Source organism: Arabidopsis lyrata (genome assembly GCF_000004255.2).
Source record: "Arabidopsis lyrata subsp. lyrata unplaced genomic scaffold ARALYscaffold_6, whole genome shotgun sequence".
Lineage (NCBI taxonomy): Eukaryota > Viridiplantae > Streptophyta > Magnoliopsida > Brassicales > Brassicaceae > Arabidopsis > Arabidopsis lyrata.
The window spans coordinates 21746977-21760290 of record NW_003302550.1 but is presented as its reverse complement, the minus strand read 5'-3'; the positions used below and the strand labels follow the sequence as shown (position 1 = coordinate 21760290).

The 13314-nt window shown below is 33.8% G+C and overlaps 1 protein-coding gene across 1 annotated transcript; it reads left to right on the top strand.

Moving 5' to 3' along the window:
- The first annotated feature begins 4424 nt into the window (after window positions 1-4424).
- Window positions 4425-6000, top strand: LOC9310812 (ATP-dependent Clp protease ATP-binding subunit CLPT2, chloroplastic). The gene is made up of 5 exons (XM_002874699.2): window positions 4425-4723; window positions 4822-4860; window positions 4973-5082; window positions 5206-5385; window positions 5671-6000. The coding sequence occupies exons 1-5, from the start codon at window positions 4476-4478 to the stop codon at window positions 5826-5828; spliced, it is 735 nt and encodes a 244-aa protein (XP_002874745.1). The 5' UTR covers window positions 4425-4475; the 3' UTR covers window positions 5829-6000.
- The last annotated feature ends 7314 nt before the right edge of the window (window positions 6001-13314 follow it).

The window sequence follows — 13314 nt, the reverse complement described above, 5'->3', positions numbered from 1 at the left end:
TATGATGAGGACACATTTCTGGAAGCTGAGGTTGGGGTCAGACCATCTTTTGGTTGGAGAAGCATAATCCATGGAAGAGATCTTTTGGTTAAAGGTTTGAGAAAGATGGTTGGCAATGGAAAATCCATAAGTGTCTGGATGGATTCTTGGGTGTATGATAATGAGATGAGAGCTCCTCTCAGGAAAAATTCTATTTATGATCTAGAGTTGAAAGTTGATCGCTTGATTGATGTTCAGGCCAGAAGTTGGAGCTTGGAGGAGCCTGAGGAACACTTTTTACCTAATGACATTAGCCTCATAAAAGCGCAGAAGCCTGCTGTGGGAAAAGAGGATTTCTGGTGTTGGTTGCATTCTAAGAGTGGTGTTTACAATGTGAAATCTGGGTATGAACTTGCTTGTAAGGTGAACAAGGCTGAAATTATTCAAGATGCGAACTGGCAACCATCTCTCAACATTCTGAAGAAAAATATTTGGTCTATTAAGACGTCTCCTAAGATCAAAATTTTTCTTTGGAGAGCCTTAAGTGGTGCTCTGTCTGTTGCGGATCAGTTTGTTTGTAGAGGAATGAAGACAGATAAAAGATGTCAGAACTGTGGGAAAGAAACTGAATCAGCCAATCATGTTCTTTTTACATGTCCAGTTGCAAGACAGATTTGGGCTTTGTCTGGTGTTCTATACCCGCAGGAGGGGTTCTCCTATTCTTCTCTTTATTCTAACTTCCAATTCCTTTTTGAGCTAAAGTAGGATACAAGGCTATCTTGTAATTCTAAAAGGTTGTTTCCCTGGATACTGTGGAGACTATGGAAGAATAGGAATAAGTTTTTCTTTGAAGGTATGCGGTTTTGTCCCTTAGAAACGATTAGGAAGATCAATGAGGATGTGGAGGAATGGTTTTTGGCTCAACAGGTTCCTCTTTTTGCTGGGATGGACGATGGGGGAGTGTTATCTCCAATCGTGAGAAAATGGGTGCATCCTCCTAAGCTTTGGGTCAAGTGTAATATTGGTGTCTCTTGGTCTAATAAGAATAAGATCGGAGGAGGTTCTTGGGTGATCAGGGATGAGAAAGGAGTGGTTATTTTGCATAGCAGAAAAGTTTTTCTTGGTCTGAATAACAAGAAAGATTTGTTGGTTTGCTGTTTGGTTTGGGCTATTGAAAGTTTAGTTAGCCTAAGATTTAACAAGATCATTTTCGCGGCGGAGGCGAAGGATCTTTTTGGTGCTTTGGAAAGGCCTCAAGCTTGGCCTTCCTTTACTCAACAAGTGGTAGAAATTCAGTTTTTTTTGGAGAAGTTAACAGACTAGAAATTTGAAGTGGAAACTGCATCCTCTAATAGAGGTGCGTCTCTTATTGCTCAAACTGTTAATTCAGATGCAAGATTTCAGGATTTTGTGGCAGCAGGTCATCCCTTTTGGCTTCACAGAGTTTTTGAGGATGAGAGACTCTCTTTTATTGTGCAGTAATGTGTCTGTTGTTAGTCTAGTATGGTGACTAATTTTTGGCTCTTGTAGGTTAGTGATTCCTTGTTCTAACCTGTATCTTACTTGATTGTTTTCAAGTTTATGTTGTAACGGATCTTATTTTACCATTAATATTATTCACTAGATGGAAAAAAAAAAAAAAAAAGGAACTAAAGATTTGGAAAATTTGATTTGGCTTGTAATAACTAACTAGATAACAACTCGCACGATGTGCGGGATGAAGTGATTTAAGTAAAATTATTATGATTAAAATTATTATCCGGGATCCAAGATCCGTTTGTGTAAAACGAAACATGTTACAATTTTTTTTGTTTTATTCAAATTTGGGACTATTTCATATAAGAATATGTTTTATCCGTGAAATATTTAAACTTTAAATAAAGCTTCAACGTGATAAAAATATTGACGAAATGTTACCATTTATGGCAATATGTCTTTCCGTATGTTTTAAAGATTTCGAGATTTTGTAGTATAAAAAGAATTTTTTTTTTTTTAATAAGTATAAGAAATCCAAAATTTAGCAAAGATGAGATTTGATAGTTTCCAAGCTAATATTTTGTAGTGTTCCAAATCTAAGATTCTTAGATTATGAATGGATTATTTACGAAATAGTTATAATGTGGCCAGATTTTGGTTTATATACAAATGTGGTTATAATGTTTTTCTTCGAAAAGTTAGAACTCCTCCAAAAAATAGGATTTTAAGCATTCGTAACATATATAGAAAGGAGATTATCTTATTTATTTAAGTAAAAAATTTATGAAAGATGTAAAGATTTTGTAGTTTTGAATTCAAGATTCTTGAACCAAATATATATATATTATCATTTAAATATAAACATAAATATAAATATAAATAAAAAGATTGTTTACCTATCCACTAAAGAAAATTTATATAAATGTATATAAAGAAATATATAAATATAAAAATATAGTAATATAAGATAAACAAAAACTCTATGTTTTTAATTATTAATGAGATATATGGATGTATGAGACTAATGGCAAATTCTGTAAATAGTCTAATAAATCTTGGGTAATTATCTAAATAGAAGCCAAATCATTGTGAGAGCGACACATCAGCGTGACAATTTTGTTAATAACACATGATGGTAAGGTTTTTTTTAAAAAATGTTTCTCTATTAATATATAGGGGATAACTAATTAATCACAGATTCTTTGTTCGGTCCGATTACTCTCCACCTAATCTGATTACCCCTCGCCTCATCCAATTATTTTTGGCCTAATCTTATATAATCTGATTGTTTTTAGATTACAAGTATAAAACAACTTTTCTTCTTTGTTATTCGGACATTTATATTGAAAATTTGTAATGTTTTACAATCAATTATGTACAAAATTTTGACAAAAATCATAAAAGTTTCTTTAAAATACATTTCTATGTGTTTATTACAATCAATGAAAACAATATTATTTAAAAATTTAATTATAATGGATTAATATCTTTTAAAAATATTAAAATAACTCTAAAACTAATCTCCGATTAATCCCCGATTTTAATATTTTTCGATTAAGCGCTAAGTCTATGTCGAACGGCCGACTAGCGCCTAACAATTTTTTGAACAAGGCATAGAACACATCTTACCTTACCACTAAAAAAATCTTAATATTTAAATGTAAATTTTGAAAAATCAAAGACAACACTTTTTATTTTCTAATTCATTCTATTCTCCCACTCCCAATCATATTTGGAATTCATCTCTCTATTTTCTCTTCAGACAAGACAAGACAAGATAAATGATAACATAAATAAATTTGGTAATGGTTAATGATACTCTAAGGTCGTAACATATAGATAGTGGAATTTTTTTATTTTATTTTTGCTGTGTTGAATTTGTGTTGGCATTAAACTTTGAAAAGGAGTAATAAAAATCAACTTAGTTAATCTTTATTATTAACTTGTGTTTTTTAATAATCATTATTAACTTTTGTTTATTAAAAAGTTTATGAAATGAAACTCATACAACAAAGTTTATAATGCTTCATTGATTTCATGTTTGTTTCAATCAACATATTAGATTTAGGAATATGGTCTACAAATTGGTCATCGTATTCCTTTTACTGCTTCGCATGTTTTTCTGCATGTTTTTGTAGGTTGAATCTACTAAAAAAAATTTTTACACAAAATTTGTCAATGTCGCATTCCACCGGACAATACTCAGAATACAAAGTATTTGGCATGAAGGAACACTCAACATACTAAGATCTCGAAGCTTTACTTCATTTTAAGGTTTACGACCCTGAATCAGTTTGTCGGGCACTAGCCTATACACTATACCAAGCCAGTGTTTTACTTGTGCTTTATATGGTCAAGCCCATTCTCTATATTTCCATTCCGAGATGTTCCTAATTTAAATGTAAATTAAATATAAAAATCAAAGACATCACACTTTATGCTTTCTTAATTATTTATATTTTCTCTTTAGACAAGACAAAGATAAATGATAACTAATTTAAATATAAATTAAATATAAAAATCAAAGACATCACACTTTATGTTTTCTTAATTCTTTATATTTTCTATTTAGACAAGACAAGATAAATGATTTCATTTACTAATACTATGATAGTAACATATAGATCGTGGATTTTTTTCTTTTTCAACTGTGTGAAAATTTACTTACTTAATGCTTATCATTAGAAAATGAAGGTTATAATTTTAGAAAGCAGAGTAAAAAACATGAAAACTTCCATTCGTATTCAAAAATATATGAGAAAATAAATTAGGTTTCACCATTCACTTTCTTTTTGACTATTTGAATTTTATTTTGTGATCAAATTTGTTTTTGACTCTTTCATCGTTGATAGGCCTTAAATGGGTCGTGTTGGGGTATTCCTATATTTAATTAAGCCCATATAAAAAAGTTAAAAAAGATTTATTTAAAAACACGACACCGTTTTGATTATCTTCATCTTCCACGACTCTTCTCTTCTCCTTTCTTTCATTTTTCCCGTTATCCAGACACATTCGCGAAAATGGCGTCTCACTCTTCTTGCAACTTTGCTTTGACGAATCCGATTATCTCACAAATCGATTCTTTCTCGAAGCAGAGACTATCTGTTCCATTATACTTCTTCTCTATAAGAAACCCTCTAAAATCCCTGACGAATCCATGGTTAGGCGTTGTTGATACATCCCTCTCTCTCACTTCTCCAGTCTCCGCTCTACAAACTAATCGCCGAAGAAGAATCCATAAATCCGTCATCTCCAGCTTACCCACCGCGTAAATTTCACGAATTTTGATTGATTTTGATCAATTATGTGCTCAATTTTTGCCAATTTGGTTGATTTTGATCAATTATGTGCTTGAATTTATTGTAGGAATCGTGATTTAGTGGTTTCTGATGCGAAAAAGCCCAAGTAAGTGTTGTTTCTTATAGACCTAAGTAATGAGGATTGAATTGCTTGTTTTAAAAGTTCCTGGGTTTATTTAGGGTTCTTAAGAAAGTTGAGGGTAATGTTGTTGATGTAGATGGTCATGGAGAGCAATTAAATCATTTGCAATGGGAGAGCTTGAAGCTAGGAAGCTCAAGTATCCAAATACTGGAACTGAAGCACTTCTCATGGGTATTTTGATTGAAGGTAACTTACTTACTTATTTACTTATGGTTTTTTGCAATCGAATTGAGATGATACAAAAGCTTCATTAGGATCTTGGTAGTGAGTGATATTTGGAATAAGATAGTGTTTAATTCTGATGGGCAGGAACTAGTTTTACTTCAAAGTTTTTGCGGGCGAATAAGATAACGCTTTACAAAGTTCGTGAAGAAACGGTCAAGTTACTAGGAAAGGCAGATATGTATTTCTTTAGCCCCGAACATCCTCCTTTAACCGAAGATGCTCAAAGAGCACTTGACTCTGCTCTGGATCAGAATCGAAAAGCAGGTTTGTCACCGTTCTAGCTTGACCTGTCTCTATAACTTTGTGAATCTTATCTTCTGCAATATGGTGATAAATGTCGTCGTAACTCGTAAGAGCAACATTACATGGGGAAAATTTTATATCGATTGGTTTATTTCTTAGCGTACTTGGAAGTTTTCATGTTGTTGGCTTATCAATCTTGCGGAAGAGAGTTAGCTTTGGTTATAAAATGTTCCAGTATATGCATATGCCTACTTCGATTTCAAGACAGAATCATTAGCTCCATTGTTTCAATGCTTATTGTTATAGGTGGTATCGGGGAAGTAATGCCAGCACATATACTACTGGGGATTTGGTCTGAAGTTGAATCTCCGGGTCACAAGATACTGGCAACTCTTGGTTTCACTGATGAAAAATCTAAAGAGTTAGAGTCTTTTGCCTCGACATCTGGATTTCTAGATGAATAGTATATTGCATCTATCATTTCTCCATTAATTCATAGTTGCAGTTCGCAATAACATTCTTCTGATGTGTTCATCTTTGCTTCGCCTTAAAGACTTAAAAGCTTTTTTCACAGAGATTACTAACACTGTATCCTTAAGTTTTACTTGTTATATAGCTTCTGGACTTCAACTGTTATTGGCAGTTCATTCCCAGGCTAGATTATTATCTCGATGTGAATACCCTTCAAGCTCTTCGAATGCCAAACGTGGAAAAAAAAAAAAAAAGCCTTGAATGCCAAACTTGCATACATTCCGAGTAATGGCCTAAACTAGAGACGGTAATATCGTTAGAGTTTAGTCGAATTAATTTGGATTATAAGAGAAAGAATTTCAATGAAATAGATTGGAATCTTGAAGACTTGGTGATCAAGAAGGATAGGAAGTTTTATTGAAATTTGGTGAACAAGAATATTGAGAAGAATATAATTTTGAGATTTAAAAGAATAGAGAAATAAAATTATTTGGAATTAAGAAAATCTTCTTTTTTTATGAAGCTGTTCAAGATTAAATTGAGGTTGGTTATATAGTGCAGTAGTATATCCATAAAGATTCATTGGGATTTGTTTGCACTAGGCTCAATAAACGTGCACATTGAAGCGTATGGTCAAGATCGAAAAGGCTTGAACCGAGGTCTGACAACTTTCCCGGTTTACAACACCATAGGTCATATAGCTAGTTAGCCACCACCATTAGAGGTCATCGGTTTAGCTCATTAGTATATTTTTCTTTTTTTCCAACCACATAAACTATAATTTTTATGATATAGAGACTCATTAATTATATGATCTTCAGGGAAATATACAAAAAGTACTACATTGTATTTCAGATTCTTAAAATAATAGTCTACATGTTGTACTAAAAATTTTAAAAGTCACTATTTTAAAAATTAATAAAATAGTCTAATTTTGAACTTTCAATATTAAATTTTAAAACCTTAACCTAAAATCTTAAATCCTGATCTAATAAATTTAAATTCTGAATCATATAAACTAAGGCTCTTTTTTTTTGTGGTTCAAAACTAAGTTATAAACCTGGAAATGATGTATTTTCTTAACTTTTTGATATTAGTCTATTTATTTAGATTTAGAAGTATTAATGATCTCATATGACTTTGTTAGTTTTTGTTTATCTACGGTACTACTAAAAAAGTTAATATTTATATATTTTTACGAATACATAATTCAGGAACAAAAAGTTAGCACCATGTGAAGGAAAATCCACAATATTTATTTGGGTGATTTAGGTGAATAACCCAAAAAAAAAAAAAAAATTAGTTTTTTAGAAAGAAGGTAGAGAGAGATAGGAAGAGAAAGAAAGTGAATAGGGGGGTTAGAGGTTAGTTATTGAATTAAAGTTTTTTTGTTGGTTAGTTTTGCCAATTTCCCTATTTATTTTTAGTCCTTGGCAATGAAAATCCACAAAGATTCTGAATGATGAACTTCGAGCAAAAATATACTATATAGTGTTTGACCCTGAAAGGTTGGACGATTAACTTGAAAGTATCGTTCGTACCAAAGTCATTTATTATGTTAGTTCAGATACCTACGTACTTTTTGTTAATTGTTTTTGGTTACTACCTAAGAATTTATTATTTGAGTACATTTTGAAACTTATTTGAGTTCATATACCTAAGATATGTTAATGAAGCAAGATTTCATTCCGGTATTTCTTATTGTTAATAAAACTTTATACGTACGAGTTTGTTATTTCTTCAATTTAGAAATATGATTGATTAGAGAATTCTCTCCAGGCATAAGAATTGTATAAGATCATATATATTTAATAATATGTATTCCTTTTTAAAATATTTTTATATATTCCGAAAAGATATAATCACGTTTATTCCATATACACAAACGTAAGACAATCAACGAATTTTCTTTTCTTAAAAACTTTATGAAGCACATCATCACCATTTTTGTTTAAGTTTATATTCCTCTATTTGTTTTGAATATATAAATCTAGCCCTTAGCATTCGGTTTATTTAGTTTTCCAGCTTATTCAGTTATCATAAATTCTTTCGAATTGAACCGAATAAAAGTTATGTTTTGCAAAATTGTTGTTATATTTTTCCGTTCGTTTACCATTAAATTGTCCTTTATATTGGCAACCATTAACAAAATCTTTGATTTTGATACTAGTCTAATTTCGACTCATAATGTACAGAGCTATAGAAAAAAAATCCAAAGTCTTCTTATATTCTGATGTAACAAAAAAAAAACTATTTAAAACTAGTGAAATCCCTCAAAAACAATATATAACACAACACTACATTTGCCCCCAAAAAAAAAAAAACACAACACTACATATTTACACCCAAAATTTTGATATAATCACTTATTAAATTTTGTTTTGCACATATACAGCAATATCAAAACTAAAAATCATAAGATATATCACCCACCACCCATGCAAGAGGTACGAGATTCCTCATGGATAGAAGAACCGTTGATATATCACATGTCATGTGATTTCTTTTTAGCTTTAGCTTTGTCATTTAGCTCAATTTTGTCTCGCCTTTCAAGTCTCAACAATGCAGTCTTAATGCTCCACTAATTATTGCTTAAATCATTATTTAACTCACATGCCCCCACCACTTTGACATTAATCTCCTATTATCACGACTATTCATGAATACTTGTGCTCAATCCAGTTTTTATTAGTTTTTTTCTTGGGAGAGTTAGCTCAGAGGTAAAAACAGAGAAGATAATTTGCGAATAGGTAATTGACTGCTTTGTCTCTAAGGTAAGGAAATAACGCTTCATTTCTGGGCTTCGGTTTCAAATAAATAACGAAAAACCCACTCGCTTACGTATCCATGCGAGTGGGATAGGAGGTTTGACTTTTTTGGCAAAAAATGAGAGAAGCGACGGCTCTGTTTTATATGGGATAATTCCTGTACAGAGAAAAGAAGAACAGTAAGTACGCTGTCAAACATCAACATGAAATCTACCAGGATGAAATAGATGTCTATAAAGAAGATACAACAACGTACAGATCTACGTATTATAAATATATTTCTAAGAAGATCTGTAGATGTCTATAACATATCAATAGATGCGTAATCGATATATACGATTCGATACAGATTTAAGTAGATCTGTAGATATCCAAGACAAGAAACAGATAGTTGTTTAGAAATACTCAAATATATATATATATATATATATATAGATCTATGAGGAAAGTTGAATAGATAAACACAGGGATAAGAAAAGAAATGTGGATCTAATTAGATCTGTAGATATCCAAGACAAGAAACGGATAGTTGTTTAGAAATACTCGAATATATATATAGATCTATGTGAAAAATTGAATATCTAAACACAAGGATAAGAAAAAAATGTGGCTCTAAATAGATGTATAGATATAAAAACCGAATTTAGAGATTGAAACAAGAAAAAAACCACATAAAAGTTCAAAACTAAAAAATCGGGAAAGCAGTAGAAGGAAAACAAACAGAGAAGAAAACTTTTGAAATTTCCAGAAATCGAAACACAAAAATTAAAAAAAAATGATCCACTTAAAGTTTTTTTAAAGAGAAAAACGAAACTCGTCAGCAAGAATCTACCGCTTTAAGACTATAAACGGTGGCACTGAGACTCCGGCGATTCACGACGGCCAAGCGGTTGAAGTTCCGTTTTTGGGAAAAAGAAAGAGACGAACGATGATGGAAAAACGGAGAGAAATGATCGCAAATAGGGTTATAAGGGATGAAGAAAAAGAAGAGATGAACAGAGAAATTCAACAGTCTAGTGCAGAAGAAAATGGATTCATTTAAGAGAATCCCACATATACACGCATGTTCGCCTCGGAAGAAACAAAAAAAACTGTTCCGTTTCCTTCTACGCGCGTGGGGCTAAAATGGAGAAAATGATGGGCTAATGTTACATTAGTTTTAGGTCCCGACAAGAATTACTCAAAAACTAATTTGGGTCCAGATCCTTACCTCTGGCCTAATTATCTCTTTTTTCTTTCCCCTAACGATTAGGCTTTAATTCCGCCCTAGGGTTTTCGAATATGTATTAAACAGTTTGTTTTGGAGGTCAGATTTATTAAACAGATCAGTTTAGACTAATTTACTCTTATTAATGTGGTTGGGTTGATACTGTATAATGTGTTTTGGTTGATACTGTTTTCAATTGGGTTTGGACTGATAAACATCTAGTATTAGGGCGTTCGGGTATTTGGATTAGTTTTGTTTCGGTTCGGTTCTATTAAGTTTTGTTTTTTTTCGGTTCTAAAGTTTAGGATCTATTTGAATATTTTCAAATTTCGATTGGGTTTCGGTACCATTCTACTTTTTTTTTTTTTGATTTTAAAGTAATTTTTGTTTTATTTCGCATATTCAATATCCAAAGACTTTTAAAAAAAAATTATTAAAAATGAACCGCAGTTGTCAAATAACATGTATGTTCAGTATCCAAAGACTTGAAAAAAGTTAATAAAAATGACTTTGAAATAAATTTAAATTTTGGGACGTCATTATTTTTTTGTTGGGCTCCGTTTGCATTTTTTTTGGTTAAATAAATATTTTTCATTTTTAGATAAAACTCTTTACTATATAAGAAATAAAATATGAATTTGTAAATAAAAATACTTCAAAAGCCCTGAACGAGTTAACTAGACCAAAGTGATTTTCGGATTATTAGGAGAGGGTTTTTGCTTAGGTGCTTCCTTCTGAGCTAGAGGGTTTCAAACTCTAGAAAGAGGGCTAAGATTACCGGGAATATTTCCATTTTTCGCCGGATTCGTTTAGATTCTTTCCGTTTTCTCGAGTTTCTGCGAGATTTGTGAAGATTTGAAGAAGTTTTTAACCTAGTTTCATAGCGCCGCCGTCTCTGTTCTTCCTGTTTCTGCAAATTACAGAGCCTAGTGAGTGATTTCAAGTACTGGAACAAAAGAATGGAGTATGCTTTGGACAAAGCGTTGCAGGAGATGTCATTGGATGATGACAAACCGATTGTTTTGAAGAATCTTCCAAAGTTCAGCTCTTGTGAAAGGAATGGATGTAGTATTATTGGTCGGCTTCTGTGCCCAGAGAACCAGAAGATGTCGAGTTTGATTCATGAGATGCCTCGTTTATGGAGAGTGTATAACAGAACAAGGGGAATCGCTTTGCCTAATGACAAGTTCCAGTTTATTTTTGATTCAGAATCTGACCTGTTGACAGTGTTAGAAGCTGGAGCTTGGACTTTTAATGATTGGAGCATGACGTTAGAGAGATGGGTGGAGAATCCTCCTGCTGATTACCTTAAGGTGTTACCGCTGTGGATACGTCTTAGAAATATCCCCGTGAATTACAACACTGCAGACACAATCGAAGAGATAGCAGAGCATGTTGGTCAAGTTACTCATGTTGCTTTTGATCCACTAAAGCCTCAAAGTAGAGGGTTTGTAAGGGTTAGAGTTTTGTTTGATATCTCCAGGCCTTTGAAGAATTCAAGAGACCTACAATTACCAACAGGGGAAGTCGTGGAGATTGGTATCGAATACGAACGAATACGGAAAAGATGTTATCAGTGTAAGCGCCTTACTCATGACAAAGAGCGGTGTCCTTTTAACCCTGTTAACCGGCAAGTAATTGCTACGGGAGGTGTTAAAGCATCAACGATCATTCCAAGTAGGCTAATTCCCAAAATTAGCAAGGATGATCCTCTTTTTGGCGTGTTAACTGATGATGATGTCGGGATTGATAGTGTTTCTGGTAAACCGAAGATTGCTAAAGAGGTTCTAGATGAAATGCGACAGTACCTATCAGTTATTGATCCGCAAGAAAAGAAGATACGGGTGGCGAGAGTGCGGAAGTCTGTCTGGGATCTAGAGGGGAATGCTCAGGGACAGAAAACGCTTTTGCGTCTAGAAGCTCCTCCGGTTTTCACAATAGAGGTGGATAAAGGAAAAGGCTTAGTTTTTGATTTTGAGCCAGCAAGTTCAACTGCGGTCTCCGGTGACAAGTTGCTCGCCTCAGCTATACGTTCAGGTAATGCAATGACAAGAGATGCTAAGCCAACACAATCAAGATCCGCTTCTTATGCGACTGCTTCTCCACATGAGTTTGGTTCTACGGTACCTAAAGTCAGCTTCTCTGCTGGATCTTCCGGGACCAAATCAAATGTGGTAAAGAAACGCAGGCGTCCTAATCAATGGAAGAGGAAAGCACATGCTTTGAGAGAAGGAACAGCTACAAGTCAGTCTATGCAGGGCCAAGAGACAGAGGATAGTGTTCTGTCTAAGCGCAAGGCTGAAGAGGAAGGAAAAGGTTTGTCAAAAATCGCTAAGCGTAATGAAGAGAAGGTAGCTCCGCGTGAGGAGCTGCCGCAGCAAGTATGAGTTTTATGAGTTGGAATTGTCAAGGTTTGGGGGGCAACTTGACAATTCCTACTTTAAAGGAAATGCGTCGTGACCATTTCCCGGATTTTATGTTTCTCCTGGAGACAAAAAACTCCAGCTCTCACGTTTTGAAGGTACAAAAGTGGATGGGATATGAACATTCTCATATCGTTGATCCAGAAGGTTTAAGTGGTGGTTTAGCATTGTTTTGGAAGGCGTCGTATGAGGTTGAAGTGATCAATTCGGATCAGAGAATCATTGATGTAAAAGTTAAACTGGGCTCTATTTCTTTTTACATATCTTGTGTATACGGAGATCCTGTTTGTCAATTACGTCAAGTGGTTTGGGATAAGTTGATTGATATTGGAATAACTAGGGATGAACCGTGGCTTGTTCTTGGTGATCTTAATGAGATCATTGATAATTCGGAAAAACTTGGTGGACCAGCACGGGCGGAGTCATCTTTCTTTCCTTTTCGGAATATGATAAATGATTGCCGTTTACGGGAGGTTCCAAGTTTTGGAAATAGAATGTCATGGGCAGGTGAACGTAATAAAATGTGGATTCAGTGTCGCCTAGATAGAGCATTGGGTAATGAAACGTGGTTTCAATTATTTCCTCGGGTTCAAGCTGAATACATGGACCGTATAGGCTCGGATCATAGGCCACTTTTCGTCAGGTTTGTTAATGAAAATATGTCATGCACAGGACGGTTTATGTTTAACAAGAGATGGTCTTCAAAACCAGAATTCATCGGAATCATAAGGACTGGTTGGAGTAAAGGTGCTGCTACGGGTCAGGTGTCCTTAATGAATAGAATCGCGGAATGTAGAAGGGAAATCTCTACTTGGAAGAGAACTACAAACCAGAATTCTAAGGAACGTATAACAAAGCTTCGTGACCAGCTGGAGGTGGAAGGAGCTAAGATACGACCTTGTTTCACTCTCATGAGACAACTTCGATGGGATCTAGCAGAAGCTTACCGTGAGGAAGAATTGTTTTGGAAACAGAAAAGTAGAGAGAGATGGTTACGTGAGGGTGATCGTAACACGAAGTTCTTTCATGGTAGTGTTATGCGGCGGAGGGTACAAAATCGCATTCTTTCACTGTTAGACAT